This window comes from Trichoplusia ni, chromosome 18 (assembly GCF_003590095.1).
Source record: "Trichoplusia ni isolate ovarian cell line Hi5 chromosome 18, tn1, whole genome shotgun sequence".
Classification (NCBI taxonomy): Eukaryota; Metazoa; Arthropoda; class Insecta; order Lepidoptera; family Noctuidae; genus Trichoplusia; species Trichoplusia ni.
Window position 1 is genome coordinate 2946683 of NC_039495.1, and position 25052 is coordinate 2971734.

At 35.4% G+C, this 25052-nt stretch overlaps 4 protein-coding genes, 1 long non-coding RNA gene and 3 pseudogenes across 5 annotated transcripts; 5 read left to right on the forward strand and 3 right to left on the reverse strand.

Moving 5' to 3' along the window:
* The first annotated feature begins 3673 nt into the window (after positions 1–3673).
* Positions 3674–4641, forward strand: LOC113503069 (annotated as a pseudogene).
* Positions 4642–7701: 3060 nt separating this feature from the next.
* On the forward strand, positions 7702–8678 carry LOC113502859 (uncharacterized oxidoreductase TM_0325-like). Its single transcript, XM_026884589.1, has one exon. It carries the CDS (start codon positions 7804–7806, stop codon positions 8545–8547), a length of 744 nt encoding a protein of 247 aa, XP_026740390.1. The 5' UTR covers positions 7702–7803; the 3' UTR covers positions 8548–8678.
* A 936-nt stretch (positions 8679–9614) lies between these two features.
* On the forward strand, positions 9615–10568 carry LOC113502858 (3-oxoacyl-[acyl-carrier-protein] reductase FabG-like). Its single transcript, XM_026884588.1, has one exon. It carries the CDS (start codon positions 9652–9654, stop codon positions 10399–10401), a length of 750 nt encoding a protein of 249 aa, XP_026740389.1. The 5' UTR covers positions 9615–9651; the 3' UTR covers positions 10402–10568.
* Positions 10569–10917: 349 nt separating this feature from the next.
* LOC113502861 lies at positions 10918–13577 on the forward strand (annotated as a pseudogene).
* A 980-nt stretch (positions 13578–14557) lies between these two features.
* Positions 14558–15712, reverse strand: LOC113502860 (uncharacterized oxidoreductase TM_0325-like). Its single transcript, XM_026884590.1, has one exon. It carries the CDS (start codon positions 15428–15430, stop codon positions 14687–14689), a length of 744 nt encoding a protein of 247 aa, XP_026740391.1. The 5' UTR covers positions 15431–15712; the 3' UTR covers positions 14558–14686.
* Positions 15713–17397: 1685 nt separating this feature from the next.
* Positions 17398–18285, reverse strand: LOC113502991 (annotated as a pseudogene).
* A 2201-nt stretch (positions 18286–20486) lies between these two features.
* On the reverse strand, positions 20487–22701 carry LOC113502992. The gene is made up of 2 exons (XR_003401399.1): positions 21589–22701; positions 20487–20794 (listed from the first exon to the last, which is right to left on the reverse strand). It is a non-coding gene; the product is annotated as an uncharacterized LOC113502992 (long non-coding RNA).
* A 257-nt stretch (positions 22702–22958) lies between these two features.
* On the forward strand, positions 22959–23711 carry LOC113503119 (3-oxoacyl-[acyl-carrier-protein] reductase FabG-like). Its single transcript, XM_026884937.1, has one exon. It carries the CDS (start codon positions 22959–22961, stop codon positions 23709–23711), a length of 753 nt encoding a protein of 250 aa, XP_026740738.1.
* Positions 23712–25052: the final 1341 nt, after the last annotated feature.

Below are 25052 nucleotides of genomic sequence, written 5' to 3' on the forward strand. Positions count from 1 at the left end.
AATCTTTTCAATTATATTAATAAAAAAATCATCACAATATTCAACATCGACTCAATAAGCCAAACAAAAAAAAACAATTCCAAGTTTAATAAGGTCCGTATTTCCACAAGATTACAACTCAAAGATAACATACAATAATCAAGTTAAGGTCTGCATTGTACCATCATAAGTAAAGGTCGGCCCAGATTAAATTTATGCCCCCCTAAAATAATTAATTCCCTTTAACTTCATTAAGAAACCCGCATAGGTGTAATTACAATGAGCTAAGGAATCTTAATTGTTGAATAGAATGCGTGATACACTGCTCTGCAAGTTAGCGAATTTGAAGAAAATAGTTGAAAAATGAAAATATGCATGGATTTGTATATTGCAAGTTCGATTTCAAAGCAGGCAAAGTAATAATGTGACATTTTAAGTCGATTTGTATTTTTTAAATTATTCTATAACACCACTGACAAACTGTGAAGGAAAACATGGTGAGGAAATCTGGATTACATAATTGGAAAATGGAAGATATCGAACATTTGTATGTACGGATGTAATGCATGTTTGTTCCTCTTACACGAAAAAACCACTGAACAGATTTAGAAGAAACTTGCTACACAGACAGATAGGTTATAATCAAATTAACACATAGGATACTTTTTCGATTTGTAGCGGGCAAACCCGCGGGCCACAGCTAGTTTAGGAATAATAGCTATGTAGACTAAACACTTAGGGATTGACTATTGTTCTTCTGATAACGAATAATGGTCGAAAACACATGTTTTCATCAACTGCAACTACTTATTATGTTGCTATTGTAACTCAATTGTTATAACGACAATGAGTAGGCGAGCTATTTTAAAGATGATACAAAGGCCAGCATGTTCACAACCGTTAAACATACGTAATTTAAAATAATGATTTTTCCGTTTGTCTCTATATCAGTTTTCATCATCTGTGTAATGATCTAGTTTTCCTCATGCCATATGAACTGTTTCCCCAATTATTGTAAGGAAGGTTAATCTTTCTTGATGCTGGTCTTATGTTGCTAGTCTATTATTTCAGTTTCAGATAACAATTGTGGGTCATAAAACTTTATTTGGTTTTCTTAAAAGACTACCTCATCGATACTCAAAAGAATTGTAAAAGATATAAAACTAATTATTACATTTTGTTCAGGGACCAATTTTATAGATCTTGCTACGACCCTATTTTTGATTCCTAGGTTTTGTTTTAACGACGGATCAAGCTCTTCTTTATACTGGAAGAGGCCTGCGCCCAGCAGTGAGATTGATAACAATCTCATTGCTGGGCTTGTATAACTATAACAAGCACGGAATCATTATAACATGGTTTAGGCATATGATGACATGCCTAAACCGTTGAATCAATTATATCAACTACATTTTTCTCTATAAAGACAATCTTCATCCAACAATTCACTACCGTACTATATCACCCGTGTGTCCGTCACACTAGGAGTCTTATTCAAGATCACATAATGGGATGAATATATGGGTTACTGTCGGTCAGGCGGCTACAGCAAAACAATAAACACCATATTGTATTATGCCTCTATCCACACAAAGAGAACATTAAGCCTTTCAATACGACCCTGGACTAAATTGTTTATGAATTCGGATCGCGTTAATCGGTGGTTTAGTTTATCGTTAAGTTATACCCTCGTTATATTGTGTAGATGTGTCTTCACCTTTAACGCTGGATTCAAGAAATGAATTGTAGGGATAGGCTTCAAATTCGTTTCATTTTGTATGTGTAGGTTGTATTATACTTCCTGATTTTAAAATTAATCAGTATTTTAAAGAAAGCAACAGATTGTTAAAAGTATTAACCTACACTATTTTTTTACATAGTTGACTCTTTTCTTCTGCTAATTTATTGTATCTTACGTCGAAGCATGGCTTCTATACGTCCTTTCACAATTTCAATATACAAAAATAATGGTATTTTGGTACACGAAAAAAGAAAATTGGAAAAGAACAGAAAACATTAGGCTTAAAGAACAATTATTATTGATAAAATTTCTGAAACTACCGGGATGTAAAATATCTATAACATAATCTAAACAATCTCAAATATAATAATAATCAAAACATCATAGGCAGAATAGAAGCTTACCATTGCTGCAGACCTTATTAGAAAAAACTTCATCGGAAAGCTGAGGAACCACAAACTTACGAAACAACGCTGAAAATACAAATATCACACACCGCACCTTTATTTCTTACGGCATAAGGTCTATATTATTCGCGTGTTTAATGTTTGAGTGGAAAAATATAAAATGGCAGTTCTCTAGTTAATATTGACTCGTCAACAGTGGATTTCGTTTCAAACTTTTCTCATTTCGAATCCAGTCAAACCATCCTTTCCTAGTTTAAATGGTAGGATTCGTTTTTATGTTCTTGAAATATATTGGTGATACACCGTTTAAACAAGTCGAGTTATACCTTACAAAAGGATTTAGGTATTTTTCTGCCATCTTTTCTTAACTCATAACGTATGAAAATTACAAACTGTAGAAGAATGAGTTTATTTTCACTGTTAGTAGATACCTAATAAGTAAATATATACCTATTAAAATAAAAAGTTTAATTTATTTTAAATAAACTGTCTTTAAAATGAAACCTTTTAAAAAGAAAATATTTATGCTATGAAACCAATAAACGGTTTTAACTTACTTCGTCTGCAAGGCGAAAGCATCGATAAATGGCCAGATATCATCATTATTAATATTGATGGCATTGACTTGACCTGCGTTTATTTCCTATCATTATTCACATCTCCCTCGGTCAGTTAGTCAATCTGTCTCATTTACCTCTCTTTAGCAGGTTATTTCTTTTAGATTTTCTCTCTGGCTTGTTTCTTTTAGATAGTTCTTACTTTATTTTCACAATTTTTGACTCATTTCAGCCGACTTCAAGAGAGACTATGAATTCAAGTATTATTTTTAGTGTTACTTTTAATAAAAAAATGATATCTAAAAAGTTCAATGAAAAATGTCACCCTATCTTTTTGCTTAAAATCTTACATAAAATATTTCATTACTTGGTAACAAATAACTAAAACATTTATCGCATTTAGTGAAGCGACAGGAATGACTAATGTACCTATACATCGGATGCACAAAGTTACAATTTATTGATGTTCAGCGGAACCCGGTCGGGTCTCTAGAACAGGGGACTTTTGACTATAAATTTAGTGCTCCTGTCACGACATGTAATTAAAGAGCATCTTCGTTCCATCCTTCATGTGTGATCACGGTTTTAGTTTAGTAATAAGTTGCTTTATAACAAACATATTGGTATTTTATAACATTTTCATCCTAATAGCATAAGTAATAAATTAACAATTGTCCATGAAATGCAGAATATACACCTTCAAGAATGACAAGTGATGAAGCTAATAATACACGATTATGATGATAATAGGGCACAATAATTGCTACCGTTTTAAAATAAGCGAAGTAGGCACACGGAAGGAGACGGGCGCGTCGTCCTGCGCACCCGTTCTTATGAGGAGTGAGGGGTGGGCTTTTTTCACCCATCCCTTGAGAAGGAGTCCAAAGGACTAGAGTCAGCCAGAGTCGCGCAGAGTATGCGCGAGCGATCCCGTGACTCTGGCTAAAGCAGTAGAAGGGGCCCGGGGTGTTTTTAGTCGGTGGAAGTCCGACATATCCCCACGCCGTGCCCTCGACGTGGGTTGCAGACTTTAGCTTTTCACCCCGAAAAAAAATGTAGTCACACGGCTAGTCTATATATTTACTGATAATACTGCAGAGCACTCATTTTGAATTTCAACGCTGGATCTACATGTTTAAAACGAATATGAGTTTCTCAAATAAAGTGGTTCTGATAACTGGTGCCAGCGCAGGTATTGGAGCCACAACTGCTGAGTTCTTCGCCAAGGAAGATGCTTCAATCGCAATAGTTGGCAGAAATGATGGTAAACTGAAAGAAGTAGCGCAAAAATTACAAAAATTTGGAGCAAAAGTCTTTCCTGTCAAAGCAGACATATCAAAAGATCAAGATGCAGACACAATTGTGAAGAAAACGATCGAAAAATTCCTAAAACTGGATGTTCTAGTTAATAACGCAGGTATACTGAGATAATCAGGTATCATGGCGGATGACTTCTTGGAAACCTATGACGAAATTATGAACACGAACATTCGCGGTGTTGTTCGCGTCACTCGCTCTGCTGTGCCGAGCCTGATTGAAACTAAAGGGAACATTGTAAATGTTTCAAGTATAGCTGGCTCGTCCAAGGTCAGTAGTCCCAATTTCATATCATACAGGACTTCGAAGGCTGCTTTGAATCATTTCACAAGATGTTTTGCTTTAGAACTTGCTGCTCACGGAATAAGAGTCAATTCTGTTAGTCCTGGACCAGTTCGTACGGAGATCTTCGAAGGAACTGATATGGATGCAAACTCTTTAGCAGATTTCACAGCTTTACGTAGACATTCGGAAGCTGAAGAGATTGCAGAACTTATTTTGTTTATCGCAAGTGATAAAGCGAGGGGTGTTACTGGATCTAACTATTTTGTTGATAATGGTACGCTTTTGTTGTAAGATTAAAAAGTATGTATGCCATTTGATTTTTTTTTGTACTTTTTGTAATTTTTATGTACTCTGTTTAAAAATATATTTTCCTCATAGAAATCTAAATAACAAGGTAATAGAAATGGCATACACCGCGGCGATCTATCGAAACGCATGTCGCCGGTGGGCGGGGCTTCAACACATTCACAGCAAATAACTACGCAATCACGCAAACATTAACATCGAGAAGACCAAGCAAACAACACTAGGCCGTACGTCTAATGCAATAAGATTGACTTTGTCGTTGTATGGATTCACTAACTCACACAGTCATTGCATTTTTTTGCATTAGTTGTAGTGATTACGTAAACTACACTAGGGATTGACTACGGATCCGAAATATAATGAAAGACGAAATTATGAGAGACAATGTTTTTTGTTGTATTCTTCTATGGATTACATTATAATATGTACCTACTTACAAAAAAAAAAAAAATTGTCGGTTGACAAAAAAAAATATTATTAGGAAATACTTGGTACCTAGGTAGGTTTGGTTTATACGGTGACTTTTTAGTCGTCTTACAAAAGCAGCCCAGTTCATGTATCGAATGACTAGTAAACGTTCATAATAAAAAAATAGGTATTTATGAGATTTGGATAAATTTAAATTGCAATTTTTATTCAATGCTATGCTATAGCGCATGGCGTACTTTTTGAAATATTCAGTTGCGAGCGCGGTCCGAGCCGTAAAAATGGAGAGGGGCGCGGGTGGCGGCGGGCGGCAAGTTATCAAGCATGCAACTAATTTCATAGTGTATATTCGGCCTAAGTTATAGGGTACCAATTACCCGTGGTAGTCATCTACTTGTCTTTTGTATTTATTTGCATCCTGCGGGATTCTGAAATAAAAATATATTCAATAATATGTTCACAAAAACAAACGACTATTAAAATTGTTACTTTTCGTATACAATGTTCATTTTGGATAATTTGTCCGCACTTAACCACATCACTATTTCCGACAGTTTTCTGCGGCCGTACCACTACAAATACGATCGCATTGATAAATATTATTTTTCGTTATACATTTCTCTTTTTACAACGGTGCATTTCTGTAAGTCTCTTACTGCAGAGGCAATGATTAGTAAAGAATGCAATTGTTGCAGGATAGTGCGATATAAATATGGTTTATAATGAAGGTTATGTTTTGAAATTTAATTTTGCAATAACATCAATATTACTGCAATAATTTACTTACCGATAAAATGTTATTTCTTTATTTATGTTATTACACGATGCAGATGAATTTCCAGCCTGAGAAACGCCGCAAAACACCATTTTTAGTGGTTCTTGCTGTGACGACGTTCCGCGAGCGACTGAGCGTAAGTTCGCGCGCTGGTGTCGTCCAAGACACCAGTGTGGCGACAAGGTCACGCGGCGTTGGCACTTCTATTACCTTGTTATTTAGATTTCTATGATTTTCCTAGACCAGTTTTTTTGTTGTTTTTTTTCTCATGCAATGAAATAAGTTAAGATAACCTAGTTTTCATTAATCTCATACTTGAAAAACGATTTTGGTTTGTAAACTCACATTTCAAAATTTTGTTTGAAAATCCCAAAATTTATTGTATTCTAATTACTTATCCTTTTCAATGATGATATAAATAGATGAGAATACTTCACTCATGCTAAAAATTCAGCAAGGTCTCGATATTTATTTGTAGTATGATTGATAAGGCCAAGGTAAGTATACAATGACATAATAGCCGATAGCACAATCTCAAGTCTATCGTATTCAAGAGAATGACAACAACATACTTAAACATCATAAATTAAATGCAAAATCATTGTTACCAGTGGTTTTCCTAGGGTTCCGTAGACAAAAGGTAAAAACGGAAGAAAAAGAAGGAGAAGACTTAAGGTTCCGATTTCTGTTTATCATTAAGCTGTACCTCATTAACCGTGAAAGCTGAACAGATGAAATTTTCCCGGATGATGTATTTCTAGTTTATAACATAAAATAATAAAAAAGAGAAGTTCTTTTTTTTTACTCGAGGATCTCGTGGCTAATCTATAACCGCGTAAGTGATTCGATCACAGGTTAAGCTATGCTTGACGCGGTTGGTCCGTAGATGGATGACCATCTTTGTCATAACGAGTTCCTTCGTGTTTCGGAAGGCACGTTAAATTGTGGGTCCCGGCTGTCATTCCTACATCTTTGACAGTCGTTACAGGTAGTCAGAAGCTTGAAGAAGTCTGACAGTCAGTCTAACCAAGGGGTATCGTGTTGCCCAGGTAACTGGGTTGAGGAGGTCAGATAGGCAGTCGCTCCTTGTAAAACACTTGGTACTTAGCTGAAACCGGTTGGACTGGTAGCCGACCCCAACATAGTTGGGAAAAGGCTAGGCCAATGATAAAGAAAAAAGAGAAGTTTATATACATATTAATGATATTTACAATCTACATGCACTTAAAATAAGTAATACACCAAAAAACAAAAACAATGTTATGTATCGATTGGTAGTTACTGTAGAACGGTTTTTCTTTAGCCTATTTACAGGACATACTCGTACAGTGCAGCGTGTTTTTTAATTAACGAAGGCTTATAATTCTTATTTTTAATTGCTCTAGAATCGAATGTCAAAGAATCAGCCCAGTTCAAGTATCCAATGACTAGAACGCGTTCATGATAAAAAAATAGGTATTTATGAGATTTGAAAAAAAAATTAAATGCAATTTTTATTCAATATTATGATGCAATTCGTAGTTTTTTAGAAACACAGCTCTGTTGCGAGCGCGGTCCGAGCCTTGTAATAATGGTGAGGGGTGCGGGCGACGGCGATTTTATCATTTTTAAGAGTACATTTCTCTTGTTTAATTTTCTTCGAACTTATTTTCATAGTTGATGATAAAAAAAAAATCGCGCCTAGGGGTATTTTACGTCGGATACATGAACTGGGCTGCTTTTGTAAGCCGACTAAAAAATCACAATGGTCTTAATGGATCTTGCCTACTAATAAGGTTGATAGTTCATTTACACCAACGAAAATACAGACAGAAAAGAGATATCTTTCGAGAACTGATAAAACTGTTCCATCATAAACGATCGCAGCACTTTACAACAGTTTCTTACATAAGAGCTGTATAAACTTATCTTTTTATAAATGCAGTGGCTTGAATATTCTCTGAGACCAGTACACATTATTATCTAGCGCGATACAGTCGATATTACATCACGCACTATCAACAAATTGCAATGAGTTTCACCAACAAAGTGGTTCTGATCACTGGTGCCAGTGCTGGTATCGGTGCCGCAACTGCTGAACAATTTGCTAAAGAAGGTGCCTCATTGGCACTAGTTGGAAGAAACGAAGCTAAACTGAAGGCAGTTGCTGAACGATGCCATGAATTAGGAGCAAAATCTTACGTCATCAAAGCTGACGTATCCAAAGACAAAGACGCTGACAGCATTGTTAAGAAAACTGTTGACGTATTTGGAAAATTGGATGTTCTAGTCAATAATGCCGGGATACTGAAACTATCAGGTATCATGGCGGATGACTTCTTGGAAACGTTTGATGAAGTAATGAAGACGAACTTGCGTGGACCTGTTCGCATCACCCGCTCAGCTGTGCCCAGTCTTATCAAAACCAAAGGGAACATTGTGAATGTATCAAGTATTGCCGCTACTAACGTGACCAGACCAACATTTATCGCATACAAAACTTCTAAAGCTGCTTTGAATCATTTTACAAGGTCTGTCGCTTTTGAACTTGCTCCTCATGGTGTTAGAGCCAACTCAGTCAGTCCTGGACCAGTACGTACGGATATTTTTGGAGGCCTAAATGTGGATGCTGATATGTTACTAGAAGATACGGCTTTACTAAGAGTATCTGATCCAGTAGAGATCGCTGATCTTATTGTGTATGTAGCTAGTGATAAAGCAAAGGGCATCACTGGGTCTGACTACATTATAGATAACGGTACACTGTTAAAGTGAAGTATTAGACTTGGTAATGGAACAATGTATTAGTACATTGCCAGGTGAAGATAAGTGTTTTATCCTGAATTGTAAGTGGTGTGTTATATGTATTTTAATATTCATTAAATAAACCTATAAATAATTAAAATTGAATTTCTTTATATCAATTTGTTTTATTTTTTATCACAGGGTAAATTAGGCGTATACCAAAAGTTTTTTTACATATCGGTGCTCATAATTGTTCTCCTTACCAGACGATATCGTGAAAGACGATAACTACCAAAATCCACGTGCTACCTTGTCGAAAATTAAAAATACAGAGACTCCATTAATTAAGAATGGTAAAAATTCTTCTAACCGGAAATGATAACATGCAGCGTTACCTCTTTTATCATAACACCGAATTTTATCGTTATCACCTTAATCAATGTTATTTTTTTCTGTTTAAGCATGACTATTGTTAAAGCAACGCTTATCAAAAGAATTTTAAAACCTTAAATTGTATTTGTGTGTGTGTGGTAAAGGCGGTGGAGAAGAAAAGATCTCCTAAAAAAAGTGATCTAACATAGACCTTCTCTTGAGTCAAGGTCTTAAGTGAATTAAAATAACATTTATAATTGTTGTCTATAGATATAAAAAACACTCTCTAAAAGAAACAAACATAAAATCAAAGCCTTAGCTTACAAAATTGAACTATTAAAATATTTGAGAATATATTCATATTGCAAAAGGTTTTTGAGCCCACTGTATTCAGATACTACAAAGGTCAGTGTTATCGTATAAAGATACCTATGAGATCATTCACACATCACGTATCAATGGTCTATTAGTAAATATAGATTTACAAGTTAATAGAAAGAATACTATAAGGGATGCAAAATCTGGGACCATTCTCTAAGTTAACGAAAGTTACAGTATTTTTGGAATAACTTTCGTGAACCGAAAAATGCAAACAATCAAAAGTATGTATCAAAAAAGAGCATTTACGGTAAAATATATCGATAAAGGAATAATCTACCGCTTAACAAGATACAGAGATAAAATTAGGAATATCTGATATATAAATGTTTCACGTGTTTTTATCATAGTGCTCCAATTTTTTTAGGCGTGATAAAGGCTAAAATGTTTGCAAACAAAGTCGTTCTCGTTACTGGTGGTAGCTCTGGTATAGGAGCGGCTGCAGTCGAAGGTTTTGCTAAAGAAGGTGCCTTCGTTGCTTTCGTTGGAAGAAACGAAACTAAATTGAAAGCAGTTGCAGAGCGTTGCGGAGCAAACACCTTCCCCATAAAAGCTGACATCGCCAAAGATGAAGAAGCGAAGACCATTGTGGCGAAAACCATTGAGAAGTTTGGAAAACTTGATGTCCTAGTGAACAATGCTGGAATCTCAAGAATTGTTGGCTTAAGTGACCCAAATATATTAGATGCCTTCGATCTGATTATGAACACGAATCTTCGAGCTGTCGTCTTGTTAACCAATTTGGCGATTCCTTATCTTAAAGAAACGAAAGGAAACATCGTTAACGTGTCAAGCGTAGCATCAACTACCATTCCATCTTTAATGGATGGCTTTGTAAGTTATTGTGTTTCGAAAGCCGGATTGGATCAGTTTACCAGAGGTGCTGCTAAGGAATTTGCATCATTTGGAGTAAGGGTGAATTCTGTTAACCCTGGACCAGTTATTACTGATATGGCAGTTAACAGTGGGATTGATAATGTTCCTGACGATGATATGATGAAGAATATCACAGCATTGGGAAGAGCATCGGACGCCGATGAAGTCAGTGATCTTATCCAATACCTAGCTAGTGATAAGGCTAGAAGTGTGACGGGATCCTGTTTCGTTATTGATAATGGCATGCTTCTTAAGTGATCTATTTATGTTAGTCCTCATTTATTGTGTTCGCGATCAATCCTTTTTTTTAAGTTGATTGTAGTGTTGACTGTAAAATGTCGTATTTTAAAGTTGGTACCTAGCTGACGTGTAAGCTACAAGTTTAAGTTTTTTTTCAATTGTATTGATTAAATAAGTATTTTATATAAATTGTCTTTTTTTTACCACCAATTTGCAACATTTTACTACCATAGGATTTCGTTTATCATTATCGCCATCAATAGGTTTTATCAACCCACTACAGGATTTGAGCGTCCTCACTTCGCCCCTTTGTTCTATAGGTATCTTCTATTTTTTTTTTTTTCGTAGTTTCATTTTTTGTTTTACTCTAGGCCCCCATTAAATATACACTATATTGTTTTTACAATAGTAAATTGTGAAAAAACAATACCAACCTATTTACGTCCAACCGCTGGGCTGGGAAGGTTGGAGAATTGAGGTAAACAATTTGGAATCCAGGTTCCCTCACGATATTTTCCTTCACCTTCTGTCAGTGGTGTCTTAGAATAATGAAAGAAGGACACAACTTTGAAAAGTCACATTGGTATTTTGTCTGCATAGAAATAAACCATGCACCTCGACAAATCCATGCATTAATAATAAACTGTACGGCCACTACGATATTTCGGAAAAGTAATTGACAGCTTCTGCATCGGCTAGAAATTGGTCTGTGTCATTAGCCTCTTCTAACTTTTCTTCTCTTTTTCTCCTTATCTTTCGTTGACCTTTAAAATGATATATTTTTAATTCATCTTTATCTTTAATAACAGGCATAAAAGGATTTTTGGGAAATTCCGACCAAGTTTCAAAACTCGCTTTTAAGTATGACAATGAACAATTATTATTACTTTTTGTCACATGAATCCGCAAAAACAGCAGATTATTGGAAATTAACATCAAATCATTTTGTTTTATTTTAATTTTATCCTTATCATCATTATCAAGGTTTCTTATTAGTTTTTGTAACGGTGACTCAGGTGACTCTTATTAATGCTATAATTTTCCAATTTGTACTTGATAAAACCAACACTTTGGATCGCTAATGTTTATTCTTTACTCGTATTTTTAATCCAAGCACCTGCCTTGTGCCTATTGTAATGTTCACATATCTTTTGCATACTATGGTACCTCCTACCGTTAAAGGAGTTAACAGGGCGAATACTCTTTATTCTTAATTTTATGTCTTCCTCGTATACAGCCTTTTCCAATAAAAGAGACATACTGTTCTTTTAAAATTGCACTTAAATTAATGAAGATCACCAAAACACAAACCCCAATTATGAATTTACTAGAAACACGAATCTTGATACTTATCCTACATTTAGGTTATCGTTATCATCTCTTAAAGGTAGTGTTGTCTACGGAACGCTTTTGACCATTTTCAGTAGTTTAAACATTTAATATTTTTCTAAATCTTAATGTCCAAGCAATTTATTAATAATGATGCAGTATAGAATGACAAACACAATCTTTATCGCTGTTATCAGTATATTATGTTATATATGAGTTATTCATGAAACAGTATTTACATTTTTGCACCGTCACAGTCATGGTGGGCTTTTTACAAATATAAATACATCAAAGTAATACCCAGCACCTCACGTGATCCCAATTGCAAGGGAATAGCAAACTGTCGGTTAAAAATTCTAGGTATGCTGAGCTCCCTTTCAGTAACCTACGCAAAAGCCTCCTGGGCCCTTGCTAGGAGACGAAGGAGATTTTTTTATATAGAATCTGGGCTGACTGTCTCTTTAAACCACCATATGCTCGATGAGCCAATGTAGAGTCTAATTTATTGCCAAATGGTAAACGAGCATTTATGGATCACACAAAAGCTCCACGTGCCATTTTAAGCATGGTCCTTATCATAGTAGCGTAAACTAAGCCTTTAGTTAGCCACCAGAGAATAAAAAAACCTTATAAAAGCACGCATCACTGTTAGAAACGAAGCAAATTTTATGTAATACTTATAAAAAAACCATCTTATAATAATATGGTCATTTTCCACACACTGAAATATAACTTCAATAAACCGTTCACTTTAAATTAAAGAAAATATATGAATCGGAATTCATTGTTTGTCAAATAGACGGAAACTGTCTTTTTCATATTTACCTACATTGTCAATTTTGAATGTTTTACAAAAATGCAAACAATTACAACGCAACTAAAAACTAATATCTTTCGGAAACTAATTAAATTGTTCCATCACAAAAATTCGATAATTTTCATCAATGTTTCTTACGTAATAGCTATATGCACTTATCTGATTATTCTCTGGCATCAGCATACATATCTATTTACCGAAGAAAGTCGATACTATAAGAATCAATAAGTAAATAAATTAAAATGAGTTTCTGTAATAAAGTTGTTTTGATAACTGGCGGCAGTGCTGGCATAGGTGCTGCGACTGCTGAAGTGTTTGCCAAGGAAGGCGCCTCACTCGCAATAGTTGGAAGAAACGAAAACAAATTGAAAGCAGTAGCTCAACGCTGTCAAGAATTAGGAGCTAAAACCCTCACCATCAAAGCTGACCTGACCAAAGATGAAGAAGCGGATAGTATTGTGAAGAAAACTGTCGACGAATTTGGAAAACTGAATGTTCTTGTCAATAATGCTGGGATTTTGAGACAATCAGGTATCATGGCAGACGACTTCTTGAAATCCTTTGATGAAGTTATGAACATCAATATTCGCGGCCCTGTTCGAGTCACTCGCTCTGCTGTGCCCAGCCTTATTGAAACCAAAGGAAACATTGTAAATGTATCAAGTATTGCCGCTACTAACGTGAACAGACCACATTTATCGCGTATAAAACCTCTAAAGCTGCTTTGAACCACTTCACCAGATGTGTTGCTTTTGAACTTGCTCCTCATGGTATAAGAGTAAATTCGGTCAGTCCTGGACCAACACGTACTGATATATTTGAAGGTTTAGAGGTAAATGCCGATACGTTATTGGAAAAAACTGCTTTGCTTAGAGTATCAGATCCAGTAGAGATCGCTGATCTCATTGTGTACGTAGCCAGTGATAAAGCAAAGAGCATCACTGGTTCTAACTACATCATTGATAACGGTTCAATGTTAAAGTGACATGATAGGCAGGTGACACTGAATGAAAATTAAATGCATTGCAATAAATCTTCTTTTCTACAATTTAAGTATTTTTTATTTCTGTGAACCTTTAGCATTCTTGGCAGACGAGTAGATGTAGATCTAGACTTTGTAATTAAATTACTAAAGAAGAACCCGTCATACTTCTAGCCTTATCACTAGCTAGGTATTGGATAAGGACTGAGGTCTTTGGCCTCAGGCGTCGTCTTCTTAACAATAACTTAACAAACCCACTGAGCGCGTCCGGGGTCTTACTCCACGTAGAACAATCAGCAGTACCTTTGGATCCAATACAGCATATTATGCAGCGTAATATACCAAGCCTTTGAATCGTTAGTTATGCTTTCTTCGTTTCTTTAGGTTTGGGAATAGCCAAACTGATTATTAAAACAAGAACTCGAACGGTCACATCCCGGATAAAATCGAAGTCTCCCTAGTAATATTTGCAAGAACCACCAATACTATGAATAAAAAATCTAAATCTTCTTTTTTCCGGTCGTGAAGTTTAAGGAAAGAAAGAGTCCATAGTTTCTAAAATAAATGATTAAAACTGTGCGTACACCTGAAAAATGAAAAACAAAAATTATAACTGTGCTGATAATGAGATTCCGCAAATGCTTGTACCTCGCCGGTATTCGGAATCGGTTGTCTCTGAAAATCATAACCAAATTCGGTGTTTTCATAACCAGCTACTCTGTTTTGTTATAGATCATTAAAAATGGTTTTGTTCGTTCTTATCAAAGTTAGTTAAACCTAACGCTTTAATTTTCTTTATATTTCAATTTTTCAATACTCCCAAATAGCATTTCAACTATGTTTCTGCTTATTTCAAAAGAATGTACGAGTATATGAATTTAATTATACATAAACCATAATTCTTGACATCGTTTGCGAAACGCATTATGTTTGATAACGAGAAATGTTATCAGCCACTTTAGTGTCGACCTTGCCAACTTAAGATGCAAATGTTTCCGATCAACACTAAAGAATAATAATGAGTTGTAATAGGAAGAAAATAATACTAAAAATCAAAAGATCAATTTATTACATCCAATTTATTTATAGACAGAAATATTTCATGAGTCGTTTCTTGTATTCGTCGGGCAGAGTATATTTAGAAACATTGTTTGACTGTGCCAAGTCTATTTACTTCATTTTAGCATTGAACCGTTATCAATGATGTAGTTAGAACCAGTGATGCTTTTTGCTTTATCACTAGCTACGTACACAATGAGATCAGCGATCTCTACTGGATCTGATACTCTAAGTAAAGCTGTTTTGTCTAATAACCAATCAACATTTACCTGTAATCCTTCAAATATGTCTGTACGTGTTGGTCCAGGGCTAACTGAGTTTGCTCTTACACCATGAGGAGCAAGTTCAAAAGCAACACATCTGGTGAAGTGGTTCAAAGCAGCTTTAGAGGTTTTATACGCGATGAATGTTGGTCTGTTCACGTTAGTAGCGGCAATGCTTGATACGTTTACAATGTTCCCTTTCGTTTCAATAAGGCTGGGCACAGCAGAGCGAGTGACTCGAACAGGGCCGCGAATGTTTGTGTTCATCACTTCATCAAAGGATGATAAGAAGTCATCTGCCATGATACCTGATTGCCTCAATATCCCTGCATTATTGACAAGAACATCCAATTTTCCAAATTCGTCGACAGTTTTCTTCACAATACTATCCGCTTCTTCATCTTTGGTCAGGTCAGCTTTGATGGTGAGAGTTTTAGATCCTAATTCTTGACAACGTTGAGCCACTTCTTTCAATTTGTTTTCGTTTCTTCCAACTATTGCGAGTGAGGCGCCTTCCTTGGCAAACACTTCAGCAGTCGCAGCACCTATGCCAGCACTGCCGCCAGTTATCAAAACAACTTTATTACAGAAACTCATTTTAATTTAATTACTTATTACCTCTTGTAATATCGACTGTTCTGCGGTGAATAGAAATGTATACTGATGCCAGAGAATAATCAGATAAGTGCATACAGCTATTACGTAAGAGACATTGATGAAGATTAGCGCATGCTTGTGATGGAATAATCTTATCAGTTTTCGAAAGATATCAGTGTGATGCTGTTTACTAATTGTAGGCATTGTTGTAAAACATTAAAAATTTACGAAGTATTTATGTAAATATGACAATGACAATTTACTTATACATATTTGACACTGTCAAAATGAATTCCATTTCATGACTTATTTCCATTTTAAATTACCTGTTCCTTGGAGTAATTCTTTGGCATGATCGACCGGTAAGCAACAAATTACCATTTTGTTAGGTTTTAATTATTCACTAACTGTTTAAAGACCGATCTACTGTTACATTAATTAAATATTGAAGTTCCAATATCAAGTGTTATTGTCATAGATGCGTAACAAGGAATGTATTTTGTACACAGACCTATGCGTTTCAAATGAGGTTTTAACTGCCATAGTGACATGTTGATTTGCAAAATATTATTTTAGCAAAGAGAATTAAGTCGTTGTTCCCATGCACATATGAACCTATCCGACATGGATATTTTCTTATAATTTGAATGCGCAGGAAACACTGTAATAATCGGATAATACAAATATTTAATTCAAACGCATAGTTTCGTACCATAGTACAAAAGTATAGTAGACTAGCTGTTGCCCGCGACTTCGTCCGCGTGGTTAGAAGATATAAGTTATAATTTATACCTGCCTTCTATCTATCTTGTAGGATTCAGTCAGCGTTTGCAATGTAGGCGCAAAAAATGTGTTTTTTTACGACCTCACATTAGAAACCTCAAAAATTGTAGCCTATGTGTTATTCTGATGTATAAGCTATATTGTGGTAAAGTTTCATTCAAATCCATTCAGTAGTTTTTACGTGAAAGAGTAACAAACATCCATACATCCATACTTACAAACTTTCGCCTTTATAATAGTAGTAGGATAGATACTATAGTAATTCGAACGACTGACAGGACTCGAACTCTCCGACTAGGTATTTTATTGTGAGCCGTAGGAACAATTTTGATGAGAACCTTCTCATTCCAAACGCATGGTAATAGTTTCTGAGATTGAAATTGATAGATGGTCAAGTAGTAGGTATCAAGTAATAAGAGATATGTAATCACAATAATGGCCGCTGTCTGCATCGTTCCGCGAGTTCAATCCTAGGACAAATATTTTTTGTTACCTATTGAGTATATTGTGCTTGCACATAGACTGGGATTATTTCATGATATTGGAATACACATAATGCATTGGTATAATTGTAAATCCTGAATAATATTTTTTATCCATATCTTTCTCAAAGTGATGGCTTATTAAGTTGCTGCGTTAGCTGCGAAAATCACGTGACATGTTTTTTACGAATATCTTTCGATATATTCTGATTAAAGTCATGATGATTCAGTGATATTGTTTGTCATTTTGTGTCACCTCATTGTTTGGAGATTACTCTGGTATTTTGTGTGAAATTTTTTTGAAGTCAGACTACTGGACTGACAAATGCCACATTTATAATCCAAATATTTAATTTTCGGTTCCAATAATACGGTTTCGAAACGTCGGGAACTAAAATCTAAAATTAAACCGCGATAAAATCCGTAAAAGTAGTTTCATTCCAAATATTTAAGTTTATTTTTATAGTGGTACCAGAAACTCATATTTTTTATGACAATTGCAACTTTGTAGTTATCATGGTTAATAAGAGCCTTGCGACAGACGCGAGAGGGATGCAGATGGACAGATAGCGGAACCTTACTCTTCGGGGTCCATTTTTACCCTTTAGCTACGAAACCCCATTAGGATATAAATATTTGTACTAGCAAATGAAAAAATAGGTACTTTATACGTGTTTCTATACAAGTAATAAGTGAGATCTATGCTGTATATGTTTTATTTTCAATCAGCAATCTAATAAACAGAACTTTTACTGGATTGTTGTATTGCACGACAATAATATTACTTAAGCAGAACGCCGTTATCCATAACGAAACACGTACCCGTCACGCTTCTAGCCTTATCACTTGCTAGGTATTGGATATGACCACTGATCTCATCTGGCTCAGATGCTCTTCCCAATGCTGTCATCTTAATTATGAGGTCATCGTCAGGAAAATATTTACCTTCACTGTTAATTGCCGGTCTAGTTCTTACAGGCCCAGGGTTGACAGAATTTACCCTTACCCAAATGAAGCAAACTCCTTAGCAGCACCTCTGGTGAATTGATCCAATCCGGCTTTTGAAATTGAGTAACTAACCAAGCCTTCAACATCAGCTGGAATGCGGAATGACCCTATGCTTGAAACGTTGACGATGTTTCCTTTCGTTTCTTTCAGATACGGAATCGCCAGACTTGTTAACAACACGGCAGATCGCAGGTTCGTATTCAAAATGAAATCAAAGGCATCTAAAATATTTGGGTCGCTCAAGCTCACCCTTTGCATTACTCCAGCATTGTTCACTAGGACATCAAGTTTACCAAACCTCTCAATGGTTTTCGCCACTATGGTCTTCGCTTCTTCATCTTTGGCGATGTCAGCTTTTATGGGAAAGGTGTTTGCTCCGCAACGTTCTGCAACTGCCTTTAATTTAGTTTCGTTTCTTCCAACGAAAGCAACGAAGGCACCTTCTTTAGCAAAGCCTTCGACTGCAGCCGCTCCGATACCGGAGCTACCGCCAGTGATGAGAACAACTTTGTTTGCAAACATAGCTTTGACTGTACGAGTAGCACACTAAGAGAGTCGGAACACAATAAGAGAACACGAAAATTCATCATTTATATATCGTAAATTAATCGTTTAATCTTGGTGTTTTATTCATTAGGTACTTTTAGAACTCGATAACAAAAAAATGACGTGATGCGATGCGGTCATCTAAGGATTATATGGATGATGAAAATTCGAAGATCGTCTGTGTTATTCACTATCCAGATATGTTGTTATTACTGTAACGATGACTATGAGTATTTTGTACTTAATAGTATTTTTATTTTATTGTTAATCGTGCAAAGTTATCGGTATCGCTTATTTATATGTAGCGTCTATTCCCTCTTGTTAGTAGGTATTTAGGCAGAATTAATCCATTCGTGTCAAATATTTTAAAAACATACTATGGCTAGTTTCCACATCCTTGAAGATTGATTTGGTCTCAGATGAAACAAGTCACTCCAGGAGTATTATTTTCAAAATAATGTTGATTTCGACTTTGCCACGCTTTTTATTGAGACAACAATTATTTAACTGTTGTAGTATTTTTACTTTAAATCCTTTAACATATTTAACACAGAATGCCACTAAGATTTTCAAAGTAATTTACAGCGTACTTACGTTATGTTTAACAAATATCTATAAAGCCTCTGAAATTTAGCTCACACCTTTTCATACATTAAGAATATTTGCTATTAATATTTTGAAAGGGAAATACTTCCATATGTTACTTAAGACTTTTGACAATATGAGATAAAATTAAACTTTATTAGACATGCATCCTTATCCAATCACATTAACCGATCATATTCAGACATCATGTGAGATAAAGTAAATATAATTCTCAAGATAATGAACCCAAACCCATGATCGAACAGTGAATTGTTTTCAATGTATTTATTTTTACCGTCAATAAAATACGTAAAACTAAAATAAGTTTTAAAGGCAAAGTCGTTCAAATTGCTGATGAAAGTTCAGGTATTGGTGCTGCGTTGCAATTGTTGGTATAAATGAAGATAGACTAGAGGCAGTGGCTAAAAGCGGCAAACTATTTAGCATTAGGATACTCGCCATCAAAGCAGACGTGAGGGAAGACGCTGAAGTAAAATCGGCAGTCCAACAAACAATCAACAAATTTGGAAATTTTGACATTCTGGTCAATAATGCTGGGGTTACTAAACAAAGTAGAATGATCGACGAGACGTTGAAAAGAGGTTTTTTTTATGAGAATAGCCTAGCATCCTTGCATTATTTAGGGCACACGGCCCACCGGCCACAACCACAAAACGCCGCTACTGGCATATTTCCTATACTTTTACGCAGTTTATATAGAAGAGCGAGCAATGTTTTGTAGCGTGTAGCGACCACTAGCTACAACCTTATGCAGCAAGTCCTTATAAACTACAGTAAATATGCCTGTTGCGGCGTTTTGTAGTTGTGGCCGGTAGCCCGTGTGCGACGACCCTTACAATTTAAGTATTCTGGTATCATTCAAGTACCAAGTATTGATTGCTATATTGACTCTGTGCTCAACATGACGCGGCTTTTTTTCTATCTGAACCTAGTCTTCGAGAACATAAGAGCTGTTCCTTTGAAGGGAAATATTGTCAATATTTCAAGTGTGACTGGCCGTTACAAACCTCCCAGCCTCTTCAGTGTATAATATAAAGTGTATAAGGCTGCACTGGATCACTTCATTCGCAGTACTGCATATGAGCTGGCCAAAATGGTGTGAGGGCTAATGCAGTTTGTCCTGGACCAGATACTACTGATATTTTCAATGCATGTGGTTTACCAGACTCTTTGCTTGAAGGCCTTATGAAAATAACTATATTAGGCAACGCTGCTGAGACAGAAGAAGTGGCTGATATCATCGCGTTCCTTGCTAGTGATAGAGCTAAAAGTGTAACTGGTTCAAATTATGACATTGATAATGGTTTGCTATTGAGGTAGTTGAAATTATGTGTAAAAAATGAATTGACTGCTTTTGTGAAATTCGTTTGTGTCTTATTTATTTTGTCACTTATATCCTTTTAGTTGAAAAGTTGTGTATTTATTACTCATTTCCAATCTAGCCTTTCATAATTACGTCCTGTTTTTTGAAATGACTCCTACCTATTCAATAGACTCTCCTTGGTTGCATCCTTAATACACTGTCAATAGCCAATCTGAGTGACAATGTGAGACTTTCAGGTGTCGACCGGCTTTGTTTTGTTTTTTTTTTCATTCTATCTTTTAATTTTTATCTCTTATTAATTGTTATCTTTTCCTGCTCTTATTTGTTTGTTTGTTATTAGTAAAGTTACATTTGGTGTGTGGTTATTACATAGCTATTGAAACCAGACCCGCCCATTGTGCGCGACGCGGTTCCTTGCCCGCGCAAGTTTGTGTGATCCACAAATGCTGGTCCCGACTCTGGTGTCTGGTGGTGTATTTTGTTAGTAGCCCAAAATTTAGAAGTATCAGAATGGTCGTGGATATTCTAAAGTACTTACATCATGAACGTTTCCTCTTTACATTTGATTGCAGTGATTCCGCATTACAATCTTGATTGCCACTTTCTTTCAAGAACCTACGCGACATTAAAAGAGGTTTTATTAAGAGAGCCAAGCATCCTTCTATTATTTATAAGTTAAGTATTCTGTTATCATTCGAGTACCAAGTATTGATTGCTATATTGCCACTGTGCTCAACGTGACGCGGTTTTGTTTTCTATCTGAACCTAGTCTTCGTGTGATTCAAAATCACTTCTTTTAAGTCTGGGAAATCTTTTTGATCTAATTTGTCTGCACGGATAGCCATCCACCGGTGATAGCCACCAAGCCAACTCCACAGAGCACGACATTGCCCTGGTTCGATCCCCGTGAAAGCTTGTCCTGAGTCTAGGTGTCTTTGTGAAGAAGCACTGAGCACTGTTTTCTTTAGCTCCCAAGATAGAATGATTGAATTACAAAACCGAGAGTCGTTTTCCTTTTAAAGAAAAACAATGTTTGTGATCTCCGCGACACAATTAAAGCATGATATTAACAAAGTTCTCTATTTCTGACCTAAATTGTAGGACACCTACGTTGAACAGAAGTCTGCAATTAACTGAGTTTATTGGTTGAGTGCGGTATAATCTATACAAAAAATTAAAATAAATTTATGTAAGAACCTGAAATATTAAAAAATTTATGTAACGCGTTTTAGTATGTCAGTTGTTTTATTTTAGATTTCGTAGTTATAGTCTTTATTTTAAGCAAATATTTATTATTATTATATTAAATATTTATTATACCTTTACCTTTGTTTAGTTCTAGCTACCGCATTTGGTTAAGTAACCTGTAATGGTAGATTAGTGTGATAAATAAATAAATTATTATTTACCTGCATCACGATTCTTCAATCTGCTATTCCTTCTAGGATTTTCTGCATACTAAAGTTTGAACGAATTGATAGGAAATATGTAGATTGAAATACCTCTACACATAGTTAGTGATTTTTTTTAACGTTATGGAAATTCAATATCTATTTAAAAAAAAAATGAAATTGTACTCGACTTCGGAGCTACTTAACTATAAGTGATTAGTAAGTGAATATCAAAAAAATATTTCTCAAGCAAGACGAGCAATCGTTAGGTCATAATATATCTTATCTGATATGGATTATATTGTGAAGTCTGTACAGCAGCAGCAAAATCAACTCTATGTCTTTGAGATATGAGTCATATTGAAATATTTACGATGATGAGGGTTCCACAGCATTTGAAAACGTGTAATTGGTTCCGTTGACGCAGTGTCACTTATTTATGCTATATTCCTATATTTATATCTGACTTTGTAAATGTGAATATGGCTCTATATTCGTTAACTTTGAGAGGGAAAAAAACAACGAGTCATTTTTTATATTAATTTAAAAGCATTTTCGAAATTTCTAGGCCTTTAACGCCATAAAGGATTTTCACTAGCCATAGAACTAAAGAGCTTAAAAAATACAACCTTTTCTTAAATTCCTCCTAGCAAGCCATTCTCTAAAACCATGATAAAGAATTATTTTATCAGAACAGATCTATCACATCCTAATTAAGGTATTATCTCTACTGGCATGTATAGTTGTAATCAATAAACTTAATAGATGTCGTATTTTCGAAATTGCGCAATATTATGTAAGAGACGAGCAATAAGATAAACCGCTGTATTATGGAAACCAAATGGTTCCGTAGATAGCCTTAAAATAATATATGATTATTCAGCACCCTGACCAGCAAACTATATTGTACCACTGTTGAACAAAATCGTTTGCCCACATAGAGGAGTATTGATCACTGACGGCACACAACACTATAGCTAAACTATTCATGAAAATTCCAGATTTTACGGATATGTGCAATCTACGCCAGTTAGTACTAAACATTAAATAGTATTTTAGCTGATGATTTTGGATTGCCATTAACTAGTTGAATTAAAGAATGAACAAACAGTGTCTTGAACAATTAAACATCTAAATGTCATGTCAAAATAAGAAAATAATATCATTGCAAACAGTAATGGCATAACATTAGAAAGATATGGAACTAGAACAATGTTTCACAATATTTTTTTATCCAGATACTCAATTGCGTATCTTCATTGAAGAATTATTGTTTTTCCTACGGTACCCCAAAGTAACTCTCGTATTGGAATAGATATAAAAGCCTGGACTGTTTAACATTGCATCATTAGTCTCACTCTATCTCAAGCACGTACTAAGAAGACAAAATGGAATTCGAAAACAAAGTGGTCTTGATCACCGGCGCCGGCTCTGGAATGGGAGAAGTCACAGCCATACTTTTCGCCAAGGAAGGGGCCAACGTAGTAATAGTGGATATGTTCGAAGACAGAGCACAGAAAACAGCTGAACAATGCAAGCAATTTGGTAAGAAGGTCCTCGTGATCAAAGCTGATATCTCCAAAGCCGATGATATTGAGAATGTCATGAAAAAGACCATCGATACCTTTGGAAAACTAGACGTACTTGTCAACAACGCTGCCATGTTGAAATCGGTGAAGATTCTCGATGGAACCATTATGGACAGCCTTGATGATTTGATCAGGACAAATTTCAGATCAGTTGTTCATTTCACAACTTTAGCTGCTCCTCATTTGGCGAAGACCAAAGGATGTATTATTAACAATTCAAGCGTGGGCAGTGTCTCAGTCAGAAGTGGACCTCTGTTCTCGTCGTATTGTGCTACGAAAGCTGCCGTTGATTCTTTCACGAAATCATCTGCTTTACAACTCGGTGAGGTGGGTGTGCGAGTGAATGCTGTCAACCCTGGGCCTGTTCGTACCAACTTTTTAGACAACTCTGGTATTCCTATTGAGTGGGAGCACTTCGCTAAGGCTACGGCTCTTGGCAGGAGCTCGCACCCCAGTGAAGTGGCAAATTTAATTGTGTATTTGGCTAGTGAGAAAGCTGCCGGCATTACAGGAGCATGTTACCTGATTGACAACGGTCAGTCCATCAAGTAATGCCTGATGTTTTTATTCAACTGTGATTTAATTAGATTAACTTTGAGTACAATTTTGAATTATAATAATCTCATTTGAAATTCTTGTTATGATTGTTTTAGTTAAAATAAATACCATTAAATATTTATACCATATTTTTTATTTTCAATTTTGTACTGAATGTTTACAAGTTACTAAAGGCGTCTAAGAGACCATAAAAAAGGTTACATCGCGTTAGTTTAGAAAACGAATAGGTAACTTTAATTGTGGGTGGAATAATATTAATCTTCGAACAGTTTATTATTTTTGTACTCAATAGATCCCTTGTCTCTTTATAGCAGTCGTGTATCATGATCAAAAACACTTTATTTACAATTATGTTCGCATGGGAACGTTATCAATGAGTATTTCGTTTGTGTTATATGATGGTCTTATCATTAACACTATGCACAAGATTGCCATATTATGAGTTTCCATTTTAACGGGTACTTTTTGTTGGCACACTTCTGAATTAAAATAGTAATTTGTTTAACTATTTACTGCTATTCTAGAATCTATCGCCTTCATTATACGTCTATTTGTAAGAAGTATATTAAAAAGACAACGTTAAAGAAATTGCGGTTCGTAAGCTACCTACTGCTCTTTGATCGGTATCCAGCTATAGGTTACACAAACATCTTCAGGTATTCACAAAAAAAACATGTTATTACCAGTGATTAAATAAATATAATAGTAATACCAGATACCAGCCTCTATATGTTCCATGAGGTACAGGCCTCTTCATATAGAGAAGATGTTTACATTTACCATCAGGCTAACTCACTGTGGACTGGCAATGGCAAATTCGATTATTTCGAGTCCAGTCTGCACTTAATTATAATTGTCGACTCCGGGTAAAATACCTTACCACCTGACAACATTATTACTGAAGATAAGAAATATATTACTTCAAAAATAAACAGCGGTGTGTTAAAACATACATGTGTGATAAAATAATAAGTTATCAGTGAAATTAATAGTGCCAAAGGATACGATACACTTGAAAACATGTCTTTTGAAAATAAAGTCGTTTTAGTTACTGGTTCGGGAAGTGGCATTGGAGAGGCTACTGTAAAGGAATTTGCCAAAAACGGTGCGAACGTTATTATTGTAGATATAAACAATGAAAGGACTGAAAACGTAGCTGAAATATGTAAGCAATTCGGCAATAAAGTACTCGGTATAACTGCAGATGTTACCAAATTTGAAGAAGCAGAAAATATTTTGAAGGAAACAATTGACACATTTGGACGACTTGATATCTTAATTAATAATGCGGGTATTCTAGGTCAGCCAAGCAGTATTCTTCAAGGAACTATATTG

What these genes read in the sequence shown, in the direction of transcription:
- LOC113502859 (XM_026884589.1), top strand. Translation starts at nt 7,804, where the DNA reads ATGAGTTTCACCAACAAAGTGGTTCTGATCACTGGTGCCAGTGCTGGT.
- LOC113502858 (XM_026884588.1), top strand. Translation starts at nt 9,652, where the DNA reads ATGTTTGCAAACAAAGTCGTTCTCGTTACTGGTGGTAGCTCTGGTATA.
- LOC113502860 (XM_026884590.1), bottom strand. Translation starts at nt 15,430, where the DNA reads ATGAGTTTCTGTAATAAAGTTGTTTTGATAACTGGCGGCAGTGCTGGC.
- LOC113503119 (XM_026884937.1), top strand. Translation starts at nt 22,959, where the DNA reads ATGGAATTCGAAAACAAAGTGGTCTTGATCACCGGCGCCGGCTCTGGA.